Source organism: Schistocerca piceifrons, chromosome 3 (genome assembly GCF_021461385.2).
Source record: "Schistocerca piceifrons isolate TAMUIC-IGC-003096 chromosome 3, iqSchPice1.1, whole genome shotgun sequence".
Classification (NCBI taxonomy): domain Eukaryota; kingdom Metazoa; phylum Arthropoda; class Insecta; order Orthoptera; family Acrididae; genus Schistocerca; species Schistocerca piceifrons.
This window is the reverse complement of record NC_060140.1, coordinates 66,835,641-66,863,086: the sequence shown is the minus strand read 5'-3', so window position 1 is coordinate 66,863,086 and position 27,446 is coordinate 66,835,641. Positions and strand designations below refer to the sequence as shown.

At 44.8% G+C, this 27,446-nt stretch overlaps 1 protein-coding gene across 1 annotated transcript in view; it reads right to left on the bottom strand.

The window, feature by feature from the left end:
* Nucleotides 1-17,972: 17,972 nt before the first annotated feature.
* The window catches only part of LOC124788393 (arylsulfatase B-like), a 92,539-nt gene continuing 83,065 nt past the window's right edge, over nucleotides 17,973-27,446 (bottom strand). Inside the window, exons 7-9 of the mRNA XM_047255659.1 lie at nucleotides 26,761-26,896; nucleotides 22,161-22,319; nucleotides 17,973-18,472 (exon numbers count right to left, since the gene is read on the bottom strand). Of these exons, the coding sequence (XP_047111615.1) occupies nucleotides 17,973-18,472; nucleotides 22,161-22,319; nucleotides 26,761-26,896 (795 nt within the window). The remainder of the gene's footprint in view (nucleotides 18,473-22,160; nucleotides 22,320-26,760; nucleotides 26,897-27,446) is intronic.

Genomic DNA, 27,446 nt, shown 5'->3' with positions numbered 1-27,446 from the left:
AGCGCCACCACACGGCAGGTCTAGAGAGACTTAACAGCTCTCGCCCCAGTTGTACAGTCGACGTTCATAGCGGTGGTTCACTGACAACTACGCTCTCCTTTGCCGAGACGATAGTTAGCATAGCCTTCAGCTACAATTGCTACGACCTAGCAAGGCGCCATAATCCTTTGCTATATATAGTGTGGTTATAAAATGTATCATCAAGAGCGATGTTCTACAAATGTGGATTAAAGTTAAGTATTCCAGAAGCTTCGTACTTTTCTTTATAGCATTCATTACGTATCCTGTTTCAGACCTCACGCCAGCCTGCGTGAGTTTAAGCGCGTGCCTTTCGGCTTCCTCTCATTGTGTCTAGGCTGTCTTGCCTAGACACAACACTTTGCATGCACGATACTTTTGAGATGGCCCCATAACCAGAAATCGCTAGGGTTGAGATGCGGTGAACGAGCGGGCCATGCAACTGGACCCCGTCGTACGATCCATCGACCAGGGAAGACAGGAATATGATGCGTCCGGACGTTAACGGCGAAGTGGGCTGGAGCACTATCATGTAGCAGCCAAACAACTCTTCGAATCATTAATGGCTCTTCTTGTAGCAGGGGAGGCGAAGTCATCCGCAAGTAACGTTGATAGTTCCGACCTGTTAGGCGACGTGGAAGAAAGGCTGGCTCCAAAATACGGTCACCTTTTATCCCGGACCACACATTCCGGCTGCACCGATAGTGACGATACGATGTAACCATACCATGGGAGTTCTGCATAGTAGCCCGCTAATGACTGATATGAAAGTTATAACTCCACGTAAAGGTGGCCTCATCTGTGAATGAAACAAATCCAGGAATCGTGGTTGCATGGTGAAGAAACCAGTGACAAAACTGTTTCCGATGTTGAAAGTCAGTCGTTAGTACGTCCTACACACGTAAGGGTAGAAACAATCATCCACACGGTCGACTGCCTTACTCTGTCCTGGAGGGCCAACTGCTTGGCACTAACAAGGCGGTCTTCTTCACCATTGTTAATAACATTTTCCTCCAAGTCTGTTGTCGGAACATTTCGGATGCGTCCTTCATGATTTCCTGCTTCCTGAAACGGCCGTCTTAGACACTGTCGCAAAAAATTAATACTGCAGTTGAAACTTCCTGGCAGACTAAACCTGTGTGCCGGACCGAGACTCGAGCTCGGGACCTTTGCTTTTCGCGGGCAAGTGCTCCCACGAAAGGCAAAGGTCCCGAGTGCGAGTCTCGGTCCGGCACACAGTTTTAATCTGCCTGGAAGTTTCATATCAGCGCACACTCCGCTGTAGGGTGAAAATTTCATTCTAGAATTCTGCAGTTGTTGTTCGCTGGGATAGGTCTCCTGATTCAAACTTGCTGACTGCCGCCCGTTGCCTTTCCGTAACTAAACATCATATCGGCAAGCTCTCGATTCGAATACGGTACTATTGTTTACAACGCTGTATCACGTCCACTAAAGGGTTAGTCAGCAAGAGAAGTGAATCGGACACAGCATTAACGTGGCAGGAGAGGGCGCTAGGGCGTGAGGTATGAGCAACAGTACAACCCTCTAGTAGGAAACCATGCGTGTTGTAACTGTGGTTGCACGCTACAGCGTGTACCAGACCGCAGTCTCTGTAACAAAGTATGGTTGCGTGAATGGTGTCTAGCACGGAAACGATGCGTTACCGGACGTAAGTTCATTAGATCTTTTTTGTTTCGTATCCTCTCATCAATTAACCCCTAGAGTTTGTACACTGTGGAAAGAATCACCCTTTAGATGTAGATGTATACAGAGTACACTGATGATCATGGCCAACAGCAAACCTGAGGAAACCTCACCTGAGCCACGCACATCCACCTGCGACGGCGCTATACGCCGGTTGTCCCGGTCAGTCCGTCAACATGGCCTTAACGTACGGGTGGAATACACGCAATGCGCTGACAAACTGCGTGACAGGAGAGTCTTCGTCAGTTTTCTGTGGCACACCTGACAATCATTGGCAGGCGCCTAGTCGAAGCATCTTGGATTCCAACTATTCAGGTCCGGCTGCAATCCTGCATTGTCTCTGAATACGACTAAACGGCAATACGCTATTATTAAAACTCGGCTCGAGGCGGCAGCAGCATAACAGAAGAGTCGTGAACACCAAAATTACAGGGGTAGGTCATCTCATAGTAAGACAATTTCGGTAACACTTCCAGTGGGTTGCAGTTGTGGTTAAAGACAGAGCAGATTCGAATACTGGAGGAGTGGGTTTCCAATTCCCGGCCACTAATCTAGATTTAGTTTTTAAGTGGTTACGATAATCTATTGTCTTCTCCATCCTTGTCCATTCTGGCCGCCAGCTCAGTCGCTTGAGACCTCGGTTATCTGCGAGATGTTAAAACTAGTCTTCCTATCTCCATCAACGAGCGGGGTGGGGCAGTCAGTCTCCGGTCACGGTCGTAGCTAACAATGCTGTATCACAGTTTAAGTAAACATGTGATTACTGCTAGCGTCCTAACAGTTACAGTCTTATCTAAGAAGCGTAATTTTGAAGAATAAAACAGAGTGTTTAATAAAGAGTGATGGGAGCAATTCGTTTTTGTAGAGAGAAACAGTTAAACAATGACTTTTTACATAGAATGTCGCTGTCACAGTAGAAGACGAGTTATCTCGAACACCATGATGACACCAACCACAGTGGTTTCCGGAAAAACTTTCCTGTTGTTCCTCAGATAAGGAAAACTAAATTGCATCATTGAAGGAAATACTTCAAGGGCAGAGTAAGGTTACGAGCACGTTTTCCAGGGAAACAGATTTACCTACTGAAGCTGCCGGCTTTTTATATTCCAATATAAAAGATTTTTGACCAAGAGGGAGAATGCATAGACAACAATATGACACAACTTGTTTTTGTTTTAGATCCTGACGATAAGAAACTACAAATAGCCGTTGACCAAATCTCCCGTTCAATACATGCTTTAGATACGCCAGTTTCTGCCATTGGTGGTGATACTCAAAGGAGCTAGCCAAAAAAAAGAAAAGAAAAGAAAAGAAAATGCTGTGTGACTATTCAGCATTGAGCTTGACTTTGGATGAATCTGCAGGTATCCGAGACCTGTGTTCGAATTCCAATAATACGCAAATTTTCAACTTTCCCCATTGATTTAAATCAATGCCTATTGGCAGCTAATGTCTTTTTAATTGCTTTGTGTCTTGAATCGTTGTGAATACAGGCTGAAAATGGTGTCTGCTGTTTGTCCTAAAATACAGTCACCACATTTGTAATAATATAGTACAAGAATGTTAAATGGTTCAAAGGTTTCTAAACACTATGGAACCTAACATCTGAGATCTTCAGCCCCATAGACTTTGAACTACTTAAACTTAACTAAGCTATGGACAGCACACACATCCCTACCCGTGGCAGGATTCGAACCTGCGACCGTTACAGCAGCGCGGTTTCGGACTGAAGCGCCTAGAACAGCTTGGCCATACCGGCCGGGACGGGAATGTTACTTTTAAAATAATGTTTCCTCATTTATGTTAGCTATCAGCCTCTAAAAAATGTGACTCGCTTCGAGGCAGCTCCGCATCTTTGCGTCTCCCAAACGTAATGTAAGTTGCCGTCTTGGTGAACAAATTGTATACCAGTGGTGGCCGCTTACCTTACCTTTGGGAGACGCAAAGTTGTGGAAATGTTTGGAAGCGAGCCGTAGTGCGAAGTGTATAACACACACACACACACCAAATGTATATATATATATATATATATATATATATATATATATATATATATATATATATATATATATATATATATATATACTACAAATCAATAAATGACAGGAATATTTATGCAGGTAGGTAAAAGTGCAACTATCAACGAAGTTGATCAATTTTTCAGTGGGATGCAGTAACGCGTATTAAAATTTTTAATTATAACGTTATTTAATTTTTTATGTAGCTGATGTATTAAGACCAACTGCGTATTCTGGACACTTTCTGGAGTTTAATTGGGCGACTGTGCGGACCTTCTAAGAGGACACGGTTTCCAAACTAACGACCAGGAAATTTGTTTTTCATTTCTAGCACAACATGGCACCAATATGGGCTATGTGACCATTGTTCTGCAACCATGCCACCATATAAGGCCTCTGATGCCTAGACTAACATTTTCGAAGTGATCAACTAAACTGCCGACGATAAGATTTCGGTACGTCCCATCTGTCAAGGCGCCGGCGAAGCAGTAAGAATCTATTATGGCTCCATGTCTTACGATTTTATAACACACGTTAATGAACCACATTCTGGGACAGTAATGTTTCATCACAGTTCAGTGAACCATAATTTGCTGAATTAGGCTCAAATGGCTCTGAGTCCTATGGGACTTAACTTCTGAGGTCATCAGTCCCCTAGAACTTAGAACTACTTAAACCTAACTAACCTAAGGACATCACACATATCCATGCCCGAGGCAGGATTCGAACCTGCGACCGTTTCAGCAGCGCCGTTCCAGACTGTAGCGCCTAGAACCGCTCGGCCACTCCGACCGGTGCTGAATTAGGTTGATCAGCGAACATGTCAAATCGTGAGACGTCCGGAGTGCAGTCATTCAAGGCCTATTAGCTGAAACTTTCGAACTGAAGCACTTCTCATGCAGCTGCTTTGTCAGTGATGGGTGGTACGGGTGAAACTTGTGACCGTGTGCAATTCGCCACGCCGATATAAGGCTGGAACCAGTGACTGCAGGAACTTCTCGTCAGGTAACTTACATACCGTGGTGCACTGTAGCTAAATCAATAACTTTCACGTGCTCACTGCTGTTGGTATCCGTCTGAGTGTGACACACTTTCTGCATTTACTTCTTTCTCGAAGTCATTCTTCAGCACATAAGAAAGTAACTGCTGATGGAGTTCGGCCACAAGGATAACTAACAGCATGAACCGTGGCTGCTACGTTGAAGCCTTCTGGCATTCACGGAGGTTCAGCAATATGTGAACGTACTCATTGGTTGTTTATGCCACGTTTATTTCACATGAGTTTCTCAAGCAGGCCGAATCGGGTTTACATGTGCATTCAGTCCTGCCTTGTATACGGCAGCGTTAAGGAGGAACTTAACAGTCCAACCGAACAAGGCCACAAACAGCAGAGCGACGGAGCTTGTCCCTCCACGATACCAGCAACTTCACGTTCACTCTGTTGCATCCACCCTTACAACTTTGACAGTTTCTACATCCCTAACTGAAACTGACTGAAGTTTGATTTAAACTGATTCCTACACAGTCGTTTAAACACATAAGGTGAGTATTAGAAAAGAATAGTCTTGCATTTAAAAATTTAAACCTTTACTGTCACTGTTTTGTAAATAGCTAAACAAGGTGTGTGTGTGTGGGGGGGGGGGGGAGGGGTGTATGTGTGTCTGAGAGAGAGAGAGAGCGAAAAATGTTGTGTAATACCTCCACAAAACACTGAGCCTTCCACCTCGTATTTAAACTTCCTATGTGACAACAACTGACAACGTTAGACAGCAGTTGAAATGTGTCCCTCCATCCTTAGCTGCAGCAGCATTTCATACAGAAATTTACAGCATTTCTGTCTATTTAAACCTACGCAGCTGCAATTGGTGGTCTTCAGGACAAAAGCGCTTGTTACAGGATTTAATATTCGTCCGATCCATCTTAAATAAAACAGCATTAGGTATCTGATATTACCCTTTTAGCGTTTGTCGCCCGTTCTGTTGCATTCCGACGAATTTGCATGAATGGGTAAAAGAAGGCCCACCGATTGCAGTAACCGTGCGTATTCAACGCACTGACCACCCACGATTTGGCTGCAGTCAGAAGTAATGACATCATGAGCCCAGCTTGAACTTGCCTGTTACGCCAGTCTTGAGTGTCGGTTTTAGTTGGACTATATCACTGTCATGCACAATACCAAATTCTGGTGACCAACAAAATGAGCAACCAGCCAAAATGACAATGCAAATAAACTTAAAACAAGGGTACTGCCGCGCAAGGAAACGTATTGTTTAGATGAATATTAACCGTTGCAGTCCAATTAAGTATGAAACAAATTAGTACATCACTGTCATAGATTTATTAGTCGGAGGAGGGATCCTCTAGCTATGAATGGAAACAGATGGTCACTATCACATTTAGATTTATAATCCCAAAACATTAAACTTACCAACAAATGTACTAAAAAGAAGCTCTGACAAATGTGCAAATGATTGTAACCGCGAGGCATAACCTTGGCACATGTGGTTGGGTAGGATGAAACACAGGTACATTAATAATGACCGGTGACTGCATAAGTTGCTATTTAAAAGTAGTAAGTAGAGCGAAAGATAAGAGGGAACACCATAAAGTTGCCAAAATGTGCAATGAGAGCTAGAAGCCAGATGCGTGACTTTACCATGACGCACCTGGCTCCTGAGGGGAGTGAGTTAACTCTGTGTGTGAACAAAATCGGCGAGTGCTACGGTGACGCTTCTAACCAAACCATATGGAACGTGAATAAGGTTGTCGGCGGCAGCAACAGCAGCTGGAAAATGAGATTTCAGCCGTCTCTTTCCACTTACTGCGTAAGTACCGACATCCTTGTAGTGGCAGCAAGGCCCACCTCATCATGTATCTCACCTGTCCTAACTTGAAAACCTAGAGTGAAGTCTTCACCAAATACTACAGTGATGTAATATCTCCTTAAAGGCGTACGCCGAAGTGTACTCCTTCTGCCCGATGTGTAACTTTGCTGTTTCTCGTCACAGCAGCACGTCAAAGGTGGTAATGTTTCCTAGCACTGACCAGTAAAAGGCGAGTGAAGATGTTAAAAAATATCCTACTCTCGAATAATTTCCGTATGTTGATCAAACAGAACTCTTATCTGTGAAGGAATGTAGAAAATCTATTCCGCTCCATGAAACAATTCTGAAAAGAGCCTATCCAATGCTCTGCATATAGCTGGAAAGTAACACTAACAAGGGGAGGCCGCCAATTGTGAAATTCAGATTCGATTCATACTGCGTATAATAAAAGCTCATGGCCAGAGGTGTAATGTGGCAAAGCACCAAGATGCACTTCTCAGCCGTTGTCGAGAAAATCGACAGTTAAAAGAAACCGTTGCGATGAAATACTCTTTACGATTAATAATTTTCTACAGCGTTGTGGTGCAGCGGTAAGCGCTCGGGTTCGTAATCCGAAAGTCGCCGGTTCGAATCTCGCGCCATGCAACATTTTTTTTAGTATTTGTTTTTTGTAATTCATTATATATATATATATATATATATATATATATATATAATTCCCGGCAATCAGTTGCAACAATTATGCATATAATAAGTTATAGAAAGTCATTTGTCGTGGAAAAACTGGTGACTTCGAACATCATTATGTTTTCCGCAAACAAAATAGTATTTCACAAATGTTATTAATTGTCTTCATAACGTTAACCACGTATAGTTAACGGAAGACGTAGAAACGATATTCCGAAACGGATACGTATAGCGTAAGTCAAACGTTCGAGTTAGAATGGAAACCCCACGAACACAAATTTGCTGTGGCAGGTATGAAATATAAACTCCGTTACTCGCTCGGTACACTTGAAGGACAGATGTTGAATGGGCCGAAACTAGCCGCCGCATAACAGCGTAGTTGCCTGCTAACTTCGAAAGAAGGTAGATGCGGTCCCTAGCGCAACTTGTAACATCGTCGAAAATCTGTGCGGACGTGAGAGCTTTCGTACACCCTGTTAAACAAACGGAAAAATGGAGGCGGTACAATTGGAGAGCGATCCGCCTTCACCAACATGCATATTTGAATTACAAAAAACTAATAATAAAAAAAAGGTTGCATGGCGCGGTATTCGATCCGGCGACCTTCAGATTACGAATCCGAGCGCTTACCGCTGCGCCAGGACGCTCTGGAAGATTATTAATCGTAGAGAGTATTTCACTGCAACGGTTTCTTTTAACTGTCGATTTTCTCGACAACGGCTGAGAAGTGCATCTTGGTGCTTTGCCACATTACACCTCTGGCCATGAGCTTTTATTATGCGCAGTATGAATCGAATCTGAATTTCACAATTGGCGGCCTCCCTTTGTAAGACTCAATCAGAATACTGGATTACGAAAGTTTAAACAGAACGTTAGTCGGAGGCGCCGAAAGTAAGATTCACACGTCCTGTGGTAAACCGCACCTGCCTAGACACGTCTTATCTTGTTAAAAGTCTTGTGTGGGGAATTATTTTTATGACGGCCAACTCCTCTTAAAGGGACTCCTGTCTCGTGGAGCCAACTTGTAAGTTTTCAGGTTTTCGAAACCTCCGCCCTACTATATAGTCAGAAAAAGCGAACAGCAAAATGAAAACAGCCACTGGTGATGCCAATCCGGATCTGCAACTACAGAGCTGTGTAACTGAACGACCACTTGGCCAAGGGAATTCGCATCCTCTGAAATATGTCAGGACGGTTTCAAAGAAAATTGGGCTCGCTACACAGTGGCCAGAACTGTGTCACAGTGGTGTACACGTAATATGGCGAGTGATGAAGCGATCCGCAGTGCACCTCATGACACAACTACCAGTAATGTCATTCTCCCGGCTCTGTCTGTATCGTGTGTTTAACGCTGTACGGAGAATGTACATAGTTGACTGTCATGTTAGTTGAGGTATGGCGAGGGTACTTTGTCTCTGTAGTGTTTATTGTGGGTAACATAAAACAAAGCAGGGATGTAATACATTACGAAGCAGCTGCAAGAATTCTTCCGGTATATAAAATTTATTCCAGTGACAGTCAGAAGAAGAAATATTGGCGCTATGCTGCGTTCGTCTATGCACGACCCTGTATCAGGGTACGCAGTAGCTGGTGCGTGGGGAGTGGGACAGAAACTGAGTCCTCACTGGTGATGTTCCCCATGCGTGCGTAAATCAGACCGCATACACGACGGTGCAGCGTCCTGATCCAGAGTGCTGTCCGAGTGTTTTGGGGCTTTATGAAGCAGAGTTTAGGCTTTATGAGGCAGAGTTTAGAGGCAAACAGAGAGTACCGTAACAAGCCAATACAGTGCATACGGCAGTGTGACAGGAATGCTAGGGGAAGTTAAATGGGAATCCTTGATACAAAGGCGACGCGTTCTCGCGAAACTCGCTTGCATAAATTTAGAGAACGTATTTTCGATCATGACGGAGCGACCATTACGCAACAATCAACGTCTGTCTGACGTTGAGGTTAAAATATATATATATATATATATATATATATATATATATATATATATATATATATATATATATATATATATATAAGAGATTAGCGTGGATGCAGAGCAATGTTCCCTCGCCCAGTCCGAGAATGGAGTAGGAAAGAAAACTGATGATACTGGTTCGACATACACCGTCCCATGCACTTCACAATGGCTTCAGGAGTATGTAGGAACATGTGAAATAAACAATTTTTTATTTAACACTGTTTCTCTTATTCTGTCACCGTAATTACATCTATGTGTATATGGAAGTAATATACTCTGCCTGAAATAATTTTTAAAAAATACAAAAAGACCCACTAGATGTAACTGTATGTCAGTGACACACGTACACGCAGATGACTACAGCTGCATTTCTCTATGATGCATTAGTGTTGTTCGAGTTTAGAGTTGTCACCGAACATTGTGGTGTTTACAGCGTGAACATTAATAAAACCGACAAACTGCAGGGACGGATTCCTGACTGGAAAACAAGTAGAAAGGTCAAATGAATATGTATCCGGAAACGCATCGTTGCCACAGTAGATGGTGCGAACTAATGACACTTGCTGTGACTATATGACGTGTGTTCCTTGTAGGCTGCAGGCTTTGTGATTGACGCAAGTTACTGTAAGCAGCATAATAGTTCAACATTCATGTCGGGAAGGAGGCGATATGGTTTTTGTGTACGGCTGAGCAAAGGGAAATGACCGAGATGCAGCAGAGCTGTGCCAAAACAGGTACTCTCACAGAACGTGCAGGGAAACGGAGGACTGTAAGTACACCAGATTTGGAAGTCTGAGTACCATAAGATATTGAGACGAACGCTAGAAGAAGCTCCAGGAAGTAGTCCGGCTACATTCTGTAAGTCAAAGTACGATTATGCGTATCCTGCAAGGCAACCGCCACTATCCCCATCCCCTGAAAGACCAAGGAGGTCAGAGGCGTCTTGTCACGGCCCGCGCTGCTACCCCCGACGGGTATGGGTGTCGCCCTTAGCGTAAGTTAGTTTAAGTTAGATTAAATAGTGTGTAAGTGAGTGGTGAGCGGTGAGTGTTCATCGGAGGTGAGGGTATCATCTGGAGTGCCCAAGGGAAGTGTGGTAGGTCCGCTGTTGTCTTCTATCTACATAAATGATCTTTTGGCTTTTGGATAGGGTGGATAGCAATGTGCGGCTGTTTGCTGATGATGCTGTGGTGTACGGGAGGGTGTCGTCGTTGAGTGACTGTAGGAGGATACAAGATGACTTGGACAGGATTTGTGATTGGTGCAAAGAATGGCAGCTAACTCTAAATATAGATAAATGTAAATGCAAATGAATAGGAAAAAGAATCCCGTAATGTTTGAATACTCCATTAGTTGTGTAGCGGTTGACAAAGTCGCGTCGATTAAATATTTGGGGGTAACATTGCAGAGCGATATGAAGTGGGACAAGAATGTAATGGCAGTTGTGGGGAAGGCGGATAATTGTCTTTGGTTCATTGGTAGAATTTTGGGAAGATGTGGTCCATCTGTAAAGGAAACCGCTTATAAAACACTAATACGACCTATTCTTGAGTATTGCTCGAGCGTTTGGGATCCCTATCAGGTCGGATTGAGGGAGGACATAGAAGCAATTTCGAGGCGAGCTGCTAGATTTGATACTGGTAGGTTTGATCATCACACGTGAGTTGTGGAAATGCTTCAGGAACTCTGGTGGGAATCTCTGGAGGAAAGGAGGCGTTCTTTTCGTGAATCACTACTGAGGGAATTTAGAGAACCAACATTTGAGGCTGACTGCAGTACAATTTTACTGCCGCCAAGTTATATTTCAGAAAGACCACAAAGATAAGATGAGAGAGATTAGGGCTCGTACAGAGGCATATAGGCAGTCATTTTTCCCTCGTTCTGTTTGGGAGTGGAGCAGGGAGAGAAGATGCTAGTTGTGGTACCTCGTTGTGGTACGAGGTACCACCCTCCGCCACTCACCGTATGGTGGATTGCGGAGTATGTGTGTAGATGTAGATGTACATGTAGCTCAGGGACCGATGTCCTCAGCAGTTTGGTCTCATCAGATCTTACCACAAATATCCAATTATCCGAATCGTAGGATATCCAGAGTTGTGGGTCACTTGGCTACGACAGTGACCCGATGTAGGGCTGCACGGGAACATAAGAGCAGACATACCCGCCGTCAACGTTCCGGCTGATAAAGTCTGACCACCACGTGGGGGATCCCCGTAGTGCGCACAGTAACCACATCTGCACCTGCCGTGAGGGAGCAAGTAATGGACTCCCCCCAACGTTGTTCCTTATCTCCCACCATTGGCGAGAGAGTAGAAGCAGCCAGATTAGGCAATCACCTGTACTCATCGACGAATGGTGGTTCTGCACTGCCCATACGACCATCGGCGGCATCTGTGGGGACGACCTGTGGAGAGGGTCCATTCTTTCAATGGTTTACACAGTCACCGCAATGTAACTCACAGTGTCATAGTATGGAGAACCATAGGTTGTGACTTCAGGACACGGGCGTCAGTGATTGAGTGAAGGCCGGTCGGTGTGGCGCCACGGTCGCAGGTTCGAATCTTGCCTCGGGCATGGATGTGTGTGATGTCCTTAGACTAGTTAGGTTTAAGTAGTTCTAAGTTCTAGGGGACTGATGAGCTCAGGTGTTTATTCCCATAGTGCTCAGAGCCATTGAACCATTTGATTGAGCGAACTCTGATGGTACAACAATACGTCACGGACACCTTTCGTCCACTTGTGCTACCTCTCATATGACAGTATCGTACCATTTGCAACAGGATAACAATCGTCCACACATGTCAAGTCGTTTTATAAAATTTCAGTGTGATTTGAGTTATTCCCGTGGCCAGTCAGATCCCTCAGATTTGTACATTTGTCGAACCAACTCTGACGCCAAGTAAGCCCTTGTTTCACTATCCAAAATATCGATGACCGTCTACAGTTGTGGACCAACGTGACTCGGGGAAGGGTACAACAGCTTTATGACGCCCTTCCAGTCCAATCACTGCATACTTCGAGGCCAGGAAGGATGCAACGTCACTGCCGAATTCCTTGTAAATCTGACATGATCTGTAATTACGTGCCCTCTCAAAACGTTAAATTTTATTTCCTTTCCTCCTCCACTTCCGCATGCTTAACTGTTTTTTACAACGTTATGTATTTGAGGCCACTGCCGTCTTCAGATCATAGAATTTTCTGATGTAGTATCAACGTTACTCTAACAAAAAAAAGAAAGAAAGAATGAAAGACGGGGCACCACAAAGGAATTATCCAATTGGGCGCTTGTGTTTCACTGAATGGTATACTACATTACATTTTGAATAGGTGATTAGGAGAGGAAATGAACTAGCGAATAAAAAGTACAGGGTGCCATTTAAAAAAGTCATACCGCCCGTCATATCTTTGTAAAAAAACAAAGCTACAACGAAGGCAATCATGCCGATTGATGTCCCCCAGACGGTTACACCACATTTACTTCAAACATTTTCTAATTTGTATCTGGACAAACAGTTATTTAGTGTGGTCAAGATAAATGGGACACTGTATAACGCACCAGTTGGACAGAATTTGGCACGATATCCCTCAGGAAGGCATCCAACTCTCCATCAATCAATGTTTTCTTAAGGGCAAGAGGTCGACCAACACGTTATATTCCTGCTCAGTTTCGATGCCTTTTCTCTTGAATATACCATCAAATTTTTCATAATTGTAATCATGTTTGTACATGTACATCACTTCTAATGATTTCTGTGGCGCTCGGATCATTCCTTCGTGGTGGGTCGTTTTTTCTTTGTCCGTAATGTATGTTTCTTCACAAAGTTCGAACTAGACCAACCCAACTCCTAGGCACCATTTGTACCTGGACCTGTCAAAACTTGGTGTATACAACAAACGGCGGGCGACGGTAAATCAGAGCTTCATAGTGATATTTCTGAAAACCGGTCTTCCCACTAACTGGCCGACTGCTCCCTAACAGTAGTAGATAATAGGGTGACCCCCTTCCTTGAGAGCCCGGTAAGTTCGAGCTTGGTAGATATGTGCCTCCAACCTCATCTACGTGTTTTCAGTCTTTTACGTCACCTTTCTGTGGCTGCAACTCGACCACCGCCGAATAGAAGCCGCCGGGTGCTGGGAAGTTCTAATTTCCGCTGGATGACGCTGTTCCTTCCAGAGGAACAATACGTTGCCCTCCGCGGGTGACACGCCAGTGGAACTCATAATCGGCACTGGATTCTGACTGCGCTGGAATTATGACGTTGCACGTTTTGTATGTTGCCAAAATAAAATTTCGGTTTACAGGTTTGGACCGCGGACATCAGCTACGTGACAAATACTGACGGAAATCGGAATGCTACCGGACTGACGCCTCAGAAATTCTATGCGTGTGGGATACGTGGATTAACATTTCGCCCTTACGTCAAATTCTTTTCGTAATTTGCTGTAGGATATAAATTATATCCACTTAGGAATAATGATGTATGTACGTGATGGCTGTTGAGTGTGTCTAAGGTAATTAGTTCCATGTTCCATGAAACAGTTTGCGCGATATATAGTAATACTGTGGAATGAATCATTTTACACCTACACTGAAAATTAATACACCTTTATTTAACTCTTACCCATCATATATTAAATATTAAAATAATAGTAATTCCACAGAATAGGAGGAGATGTCAAAGGGAACCTTTTTTAGTTCGTTTTAAAATATTACTTTCCTGCTCGTCAGGCTTTTTATGTCACTGGATAAGTGATCAAAAATTTCTGTTCTGGCATTATGCACCCCTTTTTGTACTAAAGACAATTTTAACTGGAGTAATGAATGTCATTATTCCCTCTAGTATTGTAATTCCGTACGTCAATGCTCCTTTTGAAATGCAGTGGACTAGTTACATCAAACTTCATGAGGGAATAAACATGCTGTGAAGCAGTAGTCAGAATTCGCAGCTCCTTAAAAAGATGCCTACAAGATGATCATGGATGACCACCATATGTTATTCTTACAGCACGTGTTTCAGCAATGAAAACCTTCTTCCTTAAAGATGAGTAGCCGCAGAACGACGTTTCATATGAAATCATTCAATAAAAGCGCGCAAAATATCTCAGCTTATAGATTCGTCTCGCCCCAGGCTTTACAATCATTCCAAGTGCAAATAAGGCTGAAATAACATGATTTAGGAGGTCCAATATGTGCCTTTTCCAGTTCAAATTTTTAATCAATGTGGACATTTAAGAATCTTGAAGTTCACGACCTATTTATTATTTTCTCGACATTTATTACACTTATCATTCGTATAATAAACCCACACGTGCAGAACTCAATATAATGTTCTTTTTTTTTAATTGAGGAGGAGACCATTCGCAGAAAACCAGACAATGATACATGTAAGTACATTACTATCTGCAGAAAGAAATAATCCTGCTTGTTGAATATTACGTGGAAGTTCGTTTATGTATACACTGAAGAGCCAAAGAAACTGCTGGACCCGCCTAATATCGTGTAGGGCCCCCGCGAGCGCGCAGAAGTGCCGCAAAACGACGTGGCCTGGATTCGACTAATATCTGAAGCAGTGCTGGAGGGAAATGAAACCGTGAATCCTGCAGGCTGTCCATAAATCCGTAAGAATAAGAGGGAGTGGAGATCTCTTCTGAACAGCACGTTGAAAGACATCCCAAATATGCTCAATAACGTTCATGTCTGGGAGTTTGGCGACCAGCGGAAGTCTTTAAACTTAGAAGAGTGTCCCCGGAGACACTCTGCCGCAATTATGGCCCTGTGGGCGGTCGCATTGTCCTGCTGGAATTCCCTATCGCCTAAGTCCGTCGGAATGCACATTGGACATTAATGCATGCAGGTGATCAGACAGGATCCTTACTTACGTACATGTTACCCGTCGGAGTCGTATCTAGACTTATCAGGGGTCCCATATCACTCCAACAGCACACGCCCCACACCATTACAGAACCTGCACCAACTTGAACAGTCCCCTGCTGACATGCAGGGTCCATGGATTCAGGAGATTGTCTCCGTGACCGTACACGTCCATCCGCTCCATACAATTTGAAACGAGACTCGTCCGACCAGCAACATGTTTCCAGTCATCAACAGTCCAATGTCGATGTTGACAGGTTCAAGTTAAGCGTAAAGCTTTGTGTCGTGCAGTCATCAAGGATACATGAGTGATCTTTCGGCTCCGAAATCCCATATCGCTGATGTTTCGTTGAATGTTTCGCACGCTGCCCCTTGTTGATGGCCCATCGATGAAATCTGCAACAGTTTTCAGAAGGGTTGCACTTCTGCCAGCTTGAGCGATTCTCTTCAGTCGTTGGTGGTTCCGTTCTTGCAGGATCTTTTTCCGACCGCAGCGATTTCGGGAATTTGATGTTATACCATGCGCTGACTATAACACCACGTTCAGACTCACTTAAATCTTGATAACCTGCCATTGTAGCAGAGGAAGTCCATCTAACAACTGAGCCCGACACTTGTTGCTTTATATAGGTGTTGCCGGCCGCAGCGCCGTATTCTGCCTGTTTACATATCTCTGTATTTGAATATACGTCTGTATACCACTTTGTTTGGCCCTTCAGTGTATATGGAACAATTGTGGAACTAAGGCTGAACCTTGGGGAACTGCTCAGTTGCTTTCTACAAAGTGAGAATTACAACATCAGACTACATTGCTTAAATTGTTAAGAGCAACTTTCTGCACTTTTTTGGTTAAATGTGACATTATCCATTGGCTGGCTATATCATCAGTCACATAAAGAGTCAATTTATCTGTGAGAATACTGTGATTCACACAGTCAAATGCATTGGGTCATGGAAAATAGCAACCGGCGCTATTTTATTACTTAAAGCTTGTAAAATTTGGCGAGTGAACACGTAAATGATGTTCTCAGAGTTTGGACAACTGTTTTGAAATCCGTACTGTGATTGCTGAGGATATTGTTCTCGCTAAAGTAAGGTACTACTCCAGAATATATCACCGTCGCAGAAGCTTTGGAAAATGGTGTTTGACAAAGGCTTATTGCAGTACATGGTCATTGGAACAGTGGTCTCAGGTTATGTTCACGGACGAGTCCAGGTATAATCTGAACAGTGGAATCTGATGGTGACCTTCGTCAAGGCGTAGCTGCTCAAGATAATTAATTCGTGCATTGGCTGCATTTCCCTAACACAATACAGCCTTACAGAGCGCATGATAATTCAGTGCGTCTCAACACACGACAAAATCAATTTTTAGTTTACTGTATACGTATGAACGTACTCCTTACACATTAAGTTTACCATATGAATCAATTTTCAGAACTACGGGTAGTCAAGGTGAATAGAAACAACGTAGTTCAGAAGGTCGTAATAAGTTCAAAAATTGACAGTCGGCGCTAAGACGTTTATTACGCGAAACTTCGTGGCAGTTTGAAACTGTATTTCGGACTGGGAGTCGAAGCCTGAACCCTGCCTGTCACGGACAACGCTCTTATTGCCTGAGCACATGTCACAATTTTGCAGGGACAAGTGTTTGTGCACACATTGCGGCAATGCCTAAGAACCCTTAACTTACAGGCTTGAGTACTATGACTCCGGCCGGAGTCGCCGAGCGGTTCTAGGCGCTACAGTCTGGAACCGCGTGACCACTACGGTCGCAGGTTCGAATCCTGCCTCAGGCATGGATGTGTGTGATGTCCTTAGTTAGGTTTAAGTAGTTCTAGGGGACTGATGACCTCAGAAGTTAAGTCCCATAGTGCTCAGAGCCATTTAAGTACTATGACATTGAAAGAAGGTAACTGTACACTGTTGTGACTTAGCAAGACAGCCAAGTCACAACGAGAGGAAGCCGAAAGGCACGCGTTAAGCTCACGCAGATTGGCGTGAGGTCTCGAACAGTTAAAAGGAAATGAGAACTTAGAAAATGGACGTAGTTGCTGTAATACTTAACTTTAATCCACATTTGTAGAACAACGCTCTTGATGATACATGCTTCACAATATTTATTATCAAAGCTATGGCGCCTTGCTAGGTCGTAGCAAATGTAGCTGAAGGCTATGCTATCGTCTCGGCAAATGAGAGCTTATTTGTCAGTGAACCATTGCTATGAACGTCGGCTGTACAACTGGGGCGAGTGCTAGGAAGACTCTCTAGACCTGCCGTGTGGTGGCGCTCGGTCTGCTATCACTGACAGTGGCGTCACGTGGGTCCGCCGTATACTAACGGACCGCGGCCGATTTAAAGGCTACCACCTAGCAAGTGTGGTGTCTGGCGGTGACACCACATACACTGAAGGAAAAAAATCGAGTGAGACGACCCAAATAACTTAACCTCTTTAGATGGACTCTAGAAGTCCAAATACATGTATCGATGTTGAAGACATGGCAACAAAATTCCTCATATGTGTCGGACGATTGTGTAGATGGCGTCTGCAAAACGTGGCACTGTTGAAGAGAATTCCAACGATGATGACACATTGTCAGTGGTAACTGATACAGCTTGCTGATGTGTGGTTCTCGCTGAAATATTACAATGCCCAGCAGTAAGAGATTTGGTTCGAGTGAAGGAGAAATGTCATTTAGGTATGTACGCCAAGTGATACCATTTACTTCTTATAATCTTCATGAACATCATAAATGACATGAGAAGGAAAAACTGGTACTATGTGCAGTACATCAAGTTTAACATAACTGGAGAAACTAACAAGTGCACCATGTAACGTGCTCAGATTTCATCGTCTATCTTGGGATTTCATCTTTTCATTCTACAACATTACAGAAAGAGTACGAGCTATCAGCGCTACAGGTAGTCCACGGCACCCAAGTGTAGTTCCAGCGCGCAGGGTCCGATATGTCAGGATGGCTGTTGGACTCCTCCTGAGGTACCACCTGCTGCCAGAACTCCTCTAGTCTCTCCAGCAGCGTGTTGACGATGTCCTCGGGTACCTCCACGTCTCCAGCCTCGCACGGGTCCTGGGTGATGTTGTAGACGCAGACGTCGGATGCGTTGAGAAGCTGGCAGAGCGGCGTCTGCGGACGGTCCGGGCAGGACACGGTGGACTGGGCGCGCAGCCGCAGCATGTCCTCAGGAGAGGTGGACCCTCCCAGCACACTGGACACCGCCTGACCGGCCGGGCTGGCCAACACCTGCTCTGGGCCGTAGGCCGGCGTGGAGCGGTTGTTCTCTGCACCACTCGCGCCCAGGTAGCCGGTACCAGCGGCGTTGTTCTGGACTCCTGTTTCATGAACATTAACCACAGCTGTTGTGTAAAGGTTCTATAGAACAGCAACAATGTGCAAGTGTAGTGGATGCTGACATGAAATCGATAATTTGTGCTGGTATGTAAAGTGGGGATAATGAAAACCAAGTATTTACGACCGCCTGTCGTCGGCTGAGGACACCACGTGTCGCTCTTTAGACAATGTAAACAATGAGTCCGTGAGGATCAAAATTACATGAACACCCTGGAATAGATTCTTCACTAATTTATTCCCAAATATACAAAACTGGCCATTAAAATTGTACACCAAGACGAAATGCAGATGATAAACTGGTATTGCTTGGACAAATATATTATACTAGAACTGACATGTGATTACATTTTCACGAAATTTGGATGAATTGATGCAGAGAAATCAGTACCCAGAACAACCACCTCTGGCCGTAATAACGGCCGTGATACGCCTGGGCATTGAGTCAAACAGAGCTTGGATGGCGTGTACAGGTACAGCTGCCCATGCAGCTTCAGCACACAGTTCATCAAGAGTAGTGACTAGCGTATTGTGACGAGCCGCCGGCCGCGGTGGTCTAGCGGTTCTAGGCGCGCAGTCCGGAACCGCGCGACTGCTACGGTCGCAGGTTCGAATCCTGCCTCGGGCATGGATGTGTGTGATGTCCTTAGGTTAGTTAGGTTTAAGTAGTTCTAAGTTCTAGGGGACTGATGACCACAGATGTTAAGTCCCATAGTGCTCAGAGCCATTTGAACCATTTTGTAACGAGCCAGTTGCTCGGCCACCATTTGCCAGACTTTTCCATTGGTGAGAGATCTGGAGAATGTGCTGGCCAGGGCAACAGTGGAACATTTTCTGTATCCAGAAAGTCCCGTAGAGGACCTGCAACATGTGGTCGTGCATTATCCTGGTGAAAGGTAGGGTTTCGCAGGGATCGAATGAAGGGTAGATCCATGGGTCGTAACACATCTGAAATGTAACGTCCACTGTTCAAAGTGCCGTCAATGCGAACAAGAGGTGACCGAGACGTACAACCAATGACACCCCATACCATCACGTCGGGTGACGCGCCAGTTCACCGCGATGTCGCCAAACACAGATGCGACCATCAAGATGCTGTAAACAGACCCTGGATTCAACCGAAAAAATGACGTTTTGACATTCGTGCACCCTGGTTCGTCGTTGAGTACACCATCGGAGGCCCTCCTGTCTGTGATGCAGTCAAGGGTAACCGCAGCCATGGTCTCCGAGCTGATACTCCAGGCTGCTGCAAATGTCGTCGAACTATTCGTGCAGATAGTTGATGTCTTGCAAACTTCCCCATCTGTTGACTCAGGGATCGAGACGTGGCTGCAGGATCCGTTACAGTCATGCAGATAAGATGCTTTTCAGGTCGACTGCTAGTGATACGAGGCCGTTGGGATCCAGCACGGCGTTCTGTAGTACCCTCCTGGACCAACCGATTCCATATTCTGCTAACAGTCATTTGATCTCGACCAACGCGAGCAGAAATGTCGCGATACGATAAACTGCAGTCGCGATAGGCTACAATCCGACCTTTATCAAAGTGGGAAACGTGATGGTACACATTTCTCCTCCTTACACGAGTCATCACATCAACGTTTCACCAGGCAACGCCGGTCAACTGCTGTCTGTGTATGAGAAATCGCCAGCCGGTGTGGCCGTGCCGTTCTAGGCGCTTCAGTCTGGAACCGCGTGACCGCTACGGTCGCAGGTTCGAATCCTGCCACGGGCATGGATGTGTGTGATATCCTTAAGTTAGTTAGGTTTAAGTAGTTGTAAGTTCTAGGGGACTGATGACCTCAGAAGTTTAGTCCCATACTGCTCAGAGCCCATGAGAAATCGATTGGAAACGTTCCTCATGTCAGCACGTTGTAGGTGTCGCCACCGGCACCAACCGTGTGTGAATGCTCTGAAAAGCTAATCATTTGATAACACAGTATCTTCTTCCTGTCGGTGAAATTTCGTGTCTGTAGTTGTCATCGTCGTGGTGTAGCAATTTTAATGGCCAGAAGTGTAGGTTACAATAACATGAACACTATGCCGACTTGTCATCAGATTGTCAGTCAACCTGACGCGAATACTTACAGACTTATGGAGTCTCAAAAGTGTCATTCGATAAGTACTCACACCAGATCCGTCTTCGGGCAGCTATACAGCTTTCCCGCTGATAGTTTACTACGAGCAGGCGGCCATCCACCTTGCTGTTGAGGCATTCTGTGGCAATCATCCATCCGTACCGACGCACTTATTTTATCAGTATTTCCGAGATGGTGACACCCATGAGCGTCCATACGAGTTGGTGCGTGCATTTCTTTGACTAAATGGACGATTTGTTTCTTACTTTTGCCACAACAGCTTCGTGACAGGATGACGGCAACAATGATTAAAACTGCTATAGTGTAAACTGAATTGTGTTTACGACATTTCTGCCAACCATAGCCGGAAGGGATGTGACCTGGTGCTACCAGCACCATTTGCCATTGTATTATGGCTGTTGGATTCCTCCTGAGGTACCAGCTGCCCCCAGAACAGGTAAACAAGCGGTCTGCAGTGCGCGGTTGTGTGTAGTCCATTTCGACGAACATCGTATCTCGTGTGTCATCAAAATTTGCATCAGTACCAAAAGCAACTCAGAATGACGGGTTTTAGTGGATAGCCCGTCAAATACTGAACACAGATCAAGCTTGAAAACAGGAAGAAAGTGGACTGGACTGTCCAAAAAGAAGCAAAATAGAAACAGTGAATGATCCAGGCAATGTCGAGAGAGCTGCGGGAACAAGGACGTCGTAGTTGTGTGTTCAAGATGTTGGGCTGCAAAGTGCGAGATCTTTGTTAAAAATCTCCTTCAGGCCGTCATTTATTTTCGCAAAGTTATCGACTTTCTGCCCGGTGATTGACGTGTTTCTTCTCCTTCGGTAGTCTTGGCAATTGTCATACTATACATCGGTTATCATCGCAAACTATGAGTCACGTGGTAAGAATATATTACCGTTGCAGGTAAATGTGATGAGTAGTGAGAGCAGGCGTGATGCGACATAGACAAACTACTCACAGAAATCAAAACAACAGTGACACAAGTGTGAACTATGTCACAACAAAGACGTTCAAGCGACAAAACTTCCAATAAGGAACATAAGAGTCATAATGTGTGGTAGATGTGTAGAACTAATAGGAGTTGCGTACGCCTGGAGGTTACACAATGGCACAAAAGCAAAGCTGAATACAGCGGACAGGTATGTCAATGATCGGAAGAACAGTTCAAAATTTTGTAAAAAAAAAAAAAGAACGAGGAAAACAAAAATACGGGAGCACTATAGAGTTTTGAACGCGGATCTTCCCATTCGCAGTCCAACACCGCGACCACACAACTAGGATGATGCAGCTGTTAAAAACCTCTCGGTGTTGCACACCCTAGACTTGGACCGTTCACCGTTTCAAGTTTGCTTCGTTCTCCACAGTTCAGTACACCTCTTCCCTGTTTTCATGCTTGAGCTGTATTCAGTTTCTGAAAGGCTATCCACTAACCATCTTACCACGAATTTTGAGCGGAGTGCGATGGAGAGTTTCCCTCGTTAGATGACAGCTGATAGCATTCTTCCGGATAATCTCATCAGTTCCTGGCGTTGTTACGTATTTTTTATTGAACTGACAGTAATGCTACGTGGTTCACTAATAGTGTGACAAGGTACTCACCTTTTACGAGCTTCCAGTCGCCAATGCGAATTCCTCCGTTCTCGGCCCTCTCGTCTATATTGAGCAGCACCTCTTTGCGCGGCGACTCTCCATTCGTTACGAGAGCGTCCCACAAGTTGACACCGTCCAGGTCTTCAGGGAGTGACGAAACATTCCCTCCTGCAAAGATATGTGGCTCAGAATTGTTTGCAGAGGACCTGTTAATTCAGAAAAATTCTTCTTCAATCCATACTTCTCACAGAGGGAAATAGTCTAACCTATTGCTTAAAGTTATAATTTTCGACTCGGTCAATTGTTACGTTATCTGAAAATCTTGATTCGGTAACTAGTCACACTCATTTTGGGCCTCTTAGGCTAGTCATACCACTCTATTTCTTTGAATGGTGAAGCATGGAGTAGTGGAGAGGGTGGGGGTGTTTCTTACTCTTCTGAGTGGGTAGGTAATATCCGCCACGATTTCCTATCTTACACCTCCTGTTTGCTTACATTCTCTTTTTTAGTCCTTTTTCGTATCGTTTATATCTGTTCTTTTTTTTTCAAAAGACAGTCAATTCGCGGACCGCTTTTCTGTTTCTGCTGTCGCGCGACTGCAGACCAGAAAGGACTGCGTTCAGTTACAGTAAAGGAGTGCTACTGAGCAGACGCATTGACAGTGTGGCGCGGTTTGTGTTGCGAAAGAATCGCATCTTTTATCAGCGCATTTTACGTTGCATTGCTACATGGGAAACTGGTTCTTAGCCATCCCGTGACCAGTTGCAGCGTTCTTGTGGAAAGGCCAGTTCCCACAACTCCAAGGTATGTTGAAGACACAAACACAACCGCTGCTGGCCTTACAGTATACGGATAAACACCCGGTAGTCTTATCTACAGGTTCTTAACGTGCATCAAAACCTTGATAGTTCACACTATATGAATAAGAACGTTAGTGTTCCGATTAATCAATATCCTAGGGACCAATCACTTCGCCTTGAAATGTTGTACACTTTGACATCGTAGAGGAACAATGGCCATTACTTTCATGTTTCTACTTCGAATCGATTATTACGAGTGCAGAGTTACATAGACACTAGTTCAGTACTGGGCGTTGCCCAGATGTGTATGTATTCCGTCCTTCTATTAGTCCATCTCCTTCCCGCTCTCTCTGTCCATCGACACCCCCTCTTTCTATATGCACCTCCTCTATCGCCACTCTGTCCTCATGCTCCTCTCCCTACTCTCCCCACACATCTTCTCCTGCCTCCTCCCACTCTGTCCACCTGCTGCATCCTCTTCTGTTCACCTCCTCCCTCCCACTAAATCCATCTCCTCTTTTCCCTTATTGGTCAGCCTTCTCCTTCCCTTCTCTCTCTTCCACTCCTCGTCCCCCTTGCACTGTTCATCTCCTCCCCTTTCTTTCCCAGTCCATTCTCCTCATTATTTCCCTCACTGTCCGTCTCTTCTTTCCCCCTTCCATTTTCTCCACCCCCACCCCTCTTGTCTTCTCCCCCATCTCTCCGCCTGTGTCTTCTTCGCCTCCTCTTTGTCCAGCTCCTCCTCTTTCCTTTCTGTCTCCTTGCAATGTCCGTGATGAGAGGTTATACCTGAAATTTGGTATTCTCGACACACTTTTGACACCGTGGATCTCCGAACGATTTACCATTTGGAACATCCCAAGCGTCTGTCTCCAACTACCATTCCGCGTTCACAGTCTGTTATTCCCGTCGTGAGGCCATAATGTCCGAAACCTTTTCAGATTCATCACCTGGGTACAAACAACAGCTCTGCCACTACACTGCCCTTTTATACCTCGTGTGCGCGTTACCACCGCCATCTATATATGTGCATTCGCTACCCCATGACTTGTCACCCCATTGTAAGATCTCGATTGACACACTGGACGTGTGTGTGACGAAATGGGGTCTTCCTCATATTTTTTTACATTTATCAAAGTACTGCCCGAATTTCGCATCCTAAACCCACTGGTTCTGTGAGTAACTAGAGCGCGTAGTGGTGTAGTCTACCGTTTTGACACGGACCTCTCATTCTGTCAACTTAGTGGCCTAATTCCTATCAACAGTCTAACTGCTGTGCTGTCGCCGTTGACACCACCGGCAGCAAAGTAGTTTCAGCAAAGCGGGCATCTATTTCCTTTATGTATTCTATGAGGTGTACAAGAACCAATACAGGGTATTCAAATGAACACTTATTATCACAGAGGGACCTGAACATTGTGCAACGTAACACCGAAATCTATTGAAAATAATGTAGGGACAATAAATATATCTGAATGTGTCATCCTAAATGCATAAGGTTCAGTAACAACTCGCGCCACATGATGTGCTGGAAGATGTGCTTGCATAAGGGTGAGGATTGTTAAGAACGAATGAAATGTGATCATCAGTGCCGGCCGAAGTGGCCGTGCGGTTAAAGGCGCTGCAGTCTGGAACCGAAAGACCGCTACGGTCGCAGGTTCGAATCCTACCTCGAGCATGGTTGATTGTGATGTCCTTAGGTTAGTTAGGTTTAACTATTTCTAAGTTCTAGGGGACTAATGACCACAGCAGTTGAGTCCCATAGTGCTCAGAGCCATTTGAACCATTGTGATCATCATCCTTTGGGCCTTTGTCCCACTTCAAAGCGGGGTCGGCCTTGTTGATATTATTTGGCAATGTTAGTGTCAGAGGGTGGCAGGATGCCCTTCCTGTCGCTACCCTGAACCCCCTGGGACAAAATTAGTGTACCCCAGGTGTCTGCATCTAGTGTGAACCATGAAACAGTGCGAACGTTTTCGAATATCTGCGAGTCGTTTTAAATGAGGCGGAACGTGGGTACCGGCCCGGTATTCACCTAGCGGGATGTGGAAAGCCAACTAAAACCATACCAGCCCTCTTTGTTAATGCGCCAGGCGGATTCGATCTGGGACCGGCGCGCCTACCCGAGTTCAAGAAGCAGCGCATTAACGCTCTCGGCTACCCTAGCGCGTAACGAATGAAACGCGATAGCATTAAGAAATCGACAAATGTAAACCTAATTTGGGAAACCTCCACAAACGGTGTGTTATAGTGTTGCTACCATATACAATTTACATTAATGGTCCAATGGAAAATAATGGGTGTGTCGTAAGCCTATTCGAGACTTAAAGTGGAATGACCACATAAAAAAAGGCTTTGAAAAGTAAATGCTGTAGTGAGCTTCAATGGGAGAATCAGACGGATATGTAATTCATGCACGAAACAAGTGGCTTCCGAAACACTCCTTCGACCTATTCTTGAGTACTACTCAACTTTCGGCAGTGATGGACCGTATAAGAGGGGCGCTGTTCTTTACGGAGGGTGCACATTCCACGAACATCTGGGCAAAATATTCCTTCCTCCCAAGTACATTTTACGAAATAATCACGACGAGAAAGTCAATAAGATTTCGTACGGAGCCTCAAATAATAATTCCTACGCTCCATTGATAAAACGAACTGAAACAGCTGGGATAGACAATGGTACCAGATATATCCTCAGCCACACACTGATAATTGGCTTAAGGAGTACAAATACAGATGTATATGTAGAGATTCGCCATATGCTTTATTTAGAGTACAGTATTATAGGACGAATGTTAAGTTTATTCCATTAAATATAATTTTGAACTGAATTTTTAATCGCGTATGCTTCCAGGCCTCTTCGAGTACGAAACATCTATGAAGTACACAAACAGACTGAAAAGACGACTGAAAATTTTAACGAGGGTGGGATTCCAACACTGGTCTCCTGCTCAATAGGCAGATGCGCCAACCACTACGCCACCCAGGCACAGAGGCTGTGCTCGACTGCACGGACAAACCAAATAAGCCTGCTGAGGTTCTGTTTCAATACAGGTGGAGAACCCCCGCAAAGCTGTTCGAGCTTAGGGGGAATACAAAGTGGACTGAGGCGTGAATGGGAATTTGGATTGAGGAGGGATGCGTATTAGGGCAGTCCGTATATTTTTGGAAAGACCTGGACTCGAATCCCGGCCTCGATACAGATTCTCATTTGTCGCTTCAGTCTGTATGTATACATTAATATATGGAATTTAATCATATACAGTCAAAATAATGCGGAAAAATTCTTCGATTGTTTTGAAATGTTATTGTGGAAAAGAGTGCTCAACGTTGAGTGGGCTCAGAGAATGACGACTGATGAAACACTCTAAGAACACGAAAGTAAAGATAACTAATGGAAATTACGATGAAAAGTAAAGTATAATATAGAGAAGTTGACGGCAAGGAAAAATTTTCAAAGAAAGATTCCATGGAAGAGAGCAATGAGAAAGAGAACACTTAGAAATCTGGATAACATTAAAACGCACGTTTTTATGAGCAGATTGAGGAAAATGCCATTGACAGATGAAACTGAATTTCCTCTAGCCGATAACTCTCGTAAAACAGAAGTGCCAAAGAGAAACAGACACAAATGAGTTGCTGTATAATTGTTTCCCAGTGCAGAGTCCAGAAACGCAGTATCTGTATAACCGGATAACTCAGTGATTCAAGCCTCTGCAGTACTGGTGTCCTCTCAACTTAAAGTTTTTAAGGACGACTTTCTTGTAGGTATGTCTTAGCCGCCGAGAACATAAGATAAGTACCCACCGGCAGCAGCGTAGAACGTGGGCAGCCAATCGGTGACGTGCATCAGCTGGTGGGACACTCTGGGCGTGTTCTGCAGCAGCGGGCTCCACACCAGGGCCGGGGATCGCACGCCGCCTTCCCACAGCGTCGCTTTCAACTGGAAAGGCCAACATGTACTCATCACTACAACTTGTACAGAGCCTGATGGTAAAGCCAGGATCCGGAAATCTAAGAATAGTGGGATCGAAAGATTTTCGTTCTGCCTTCACTCTTCCTTTCAGCTCTCAACGACTTGAAGATTCGCCAAGAACGACAGGTGATCCCGATTTAACACTGAATTATTCGTAGGACTACTGGGTACATTTGGACCACGCAAATAAGTGGAATCCAGGCCAAAGAGTAGCACTAGACCTTCCAGGCATACGAAGTTACTACACTCCTGGAAATGGAAAAAAGAACACATTGACACCGGTGTGTCAGACCCACCGTACTTGCTCCGGACACTGCGAGAGGGCTGTACAAGCAATGATCACACGCACGGCACAGCGGACACACCAGGAACCGCGGTGTTGGCCGTCGAATGGCGCTAGCTGCGCAGCATTTGTGCACCGCCGCCGTCAGTGTCAGCCAGTTTGCCGTGGCATACGGAGCTCCATCGCAGTCTTTAACACTGGTAGCATGCCGTGACAGTGTGGACGTGAACCGTA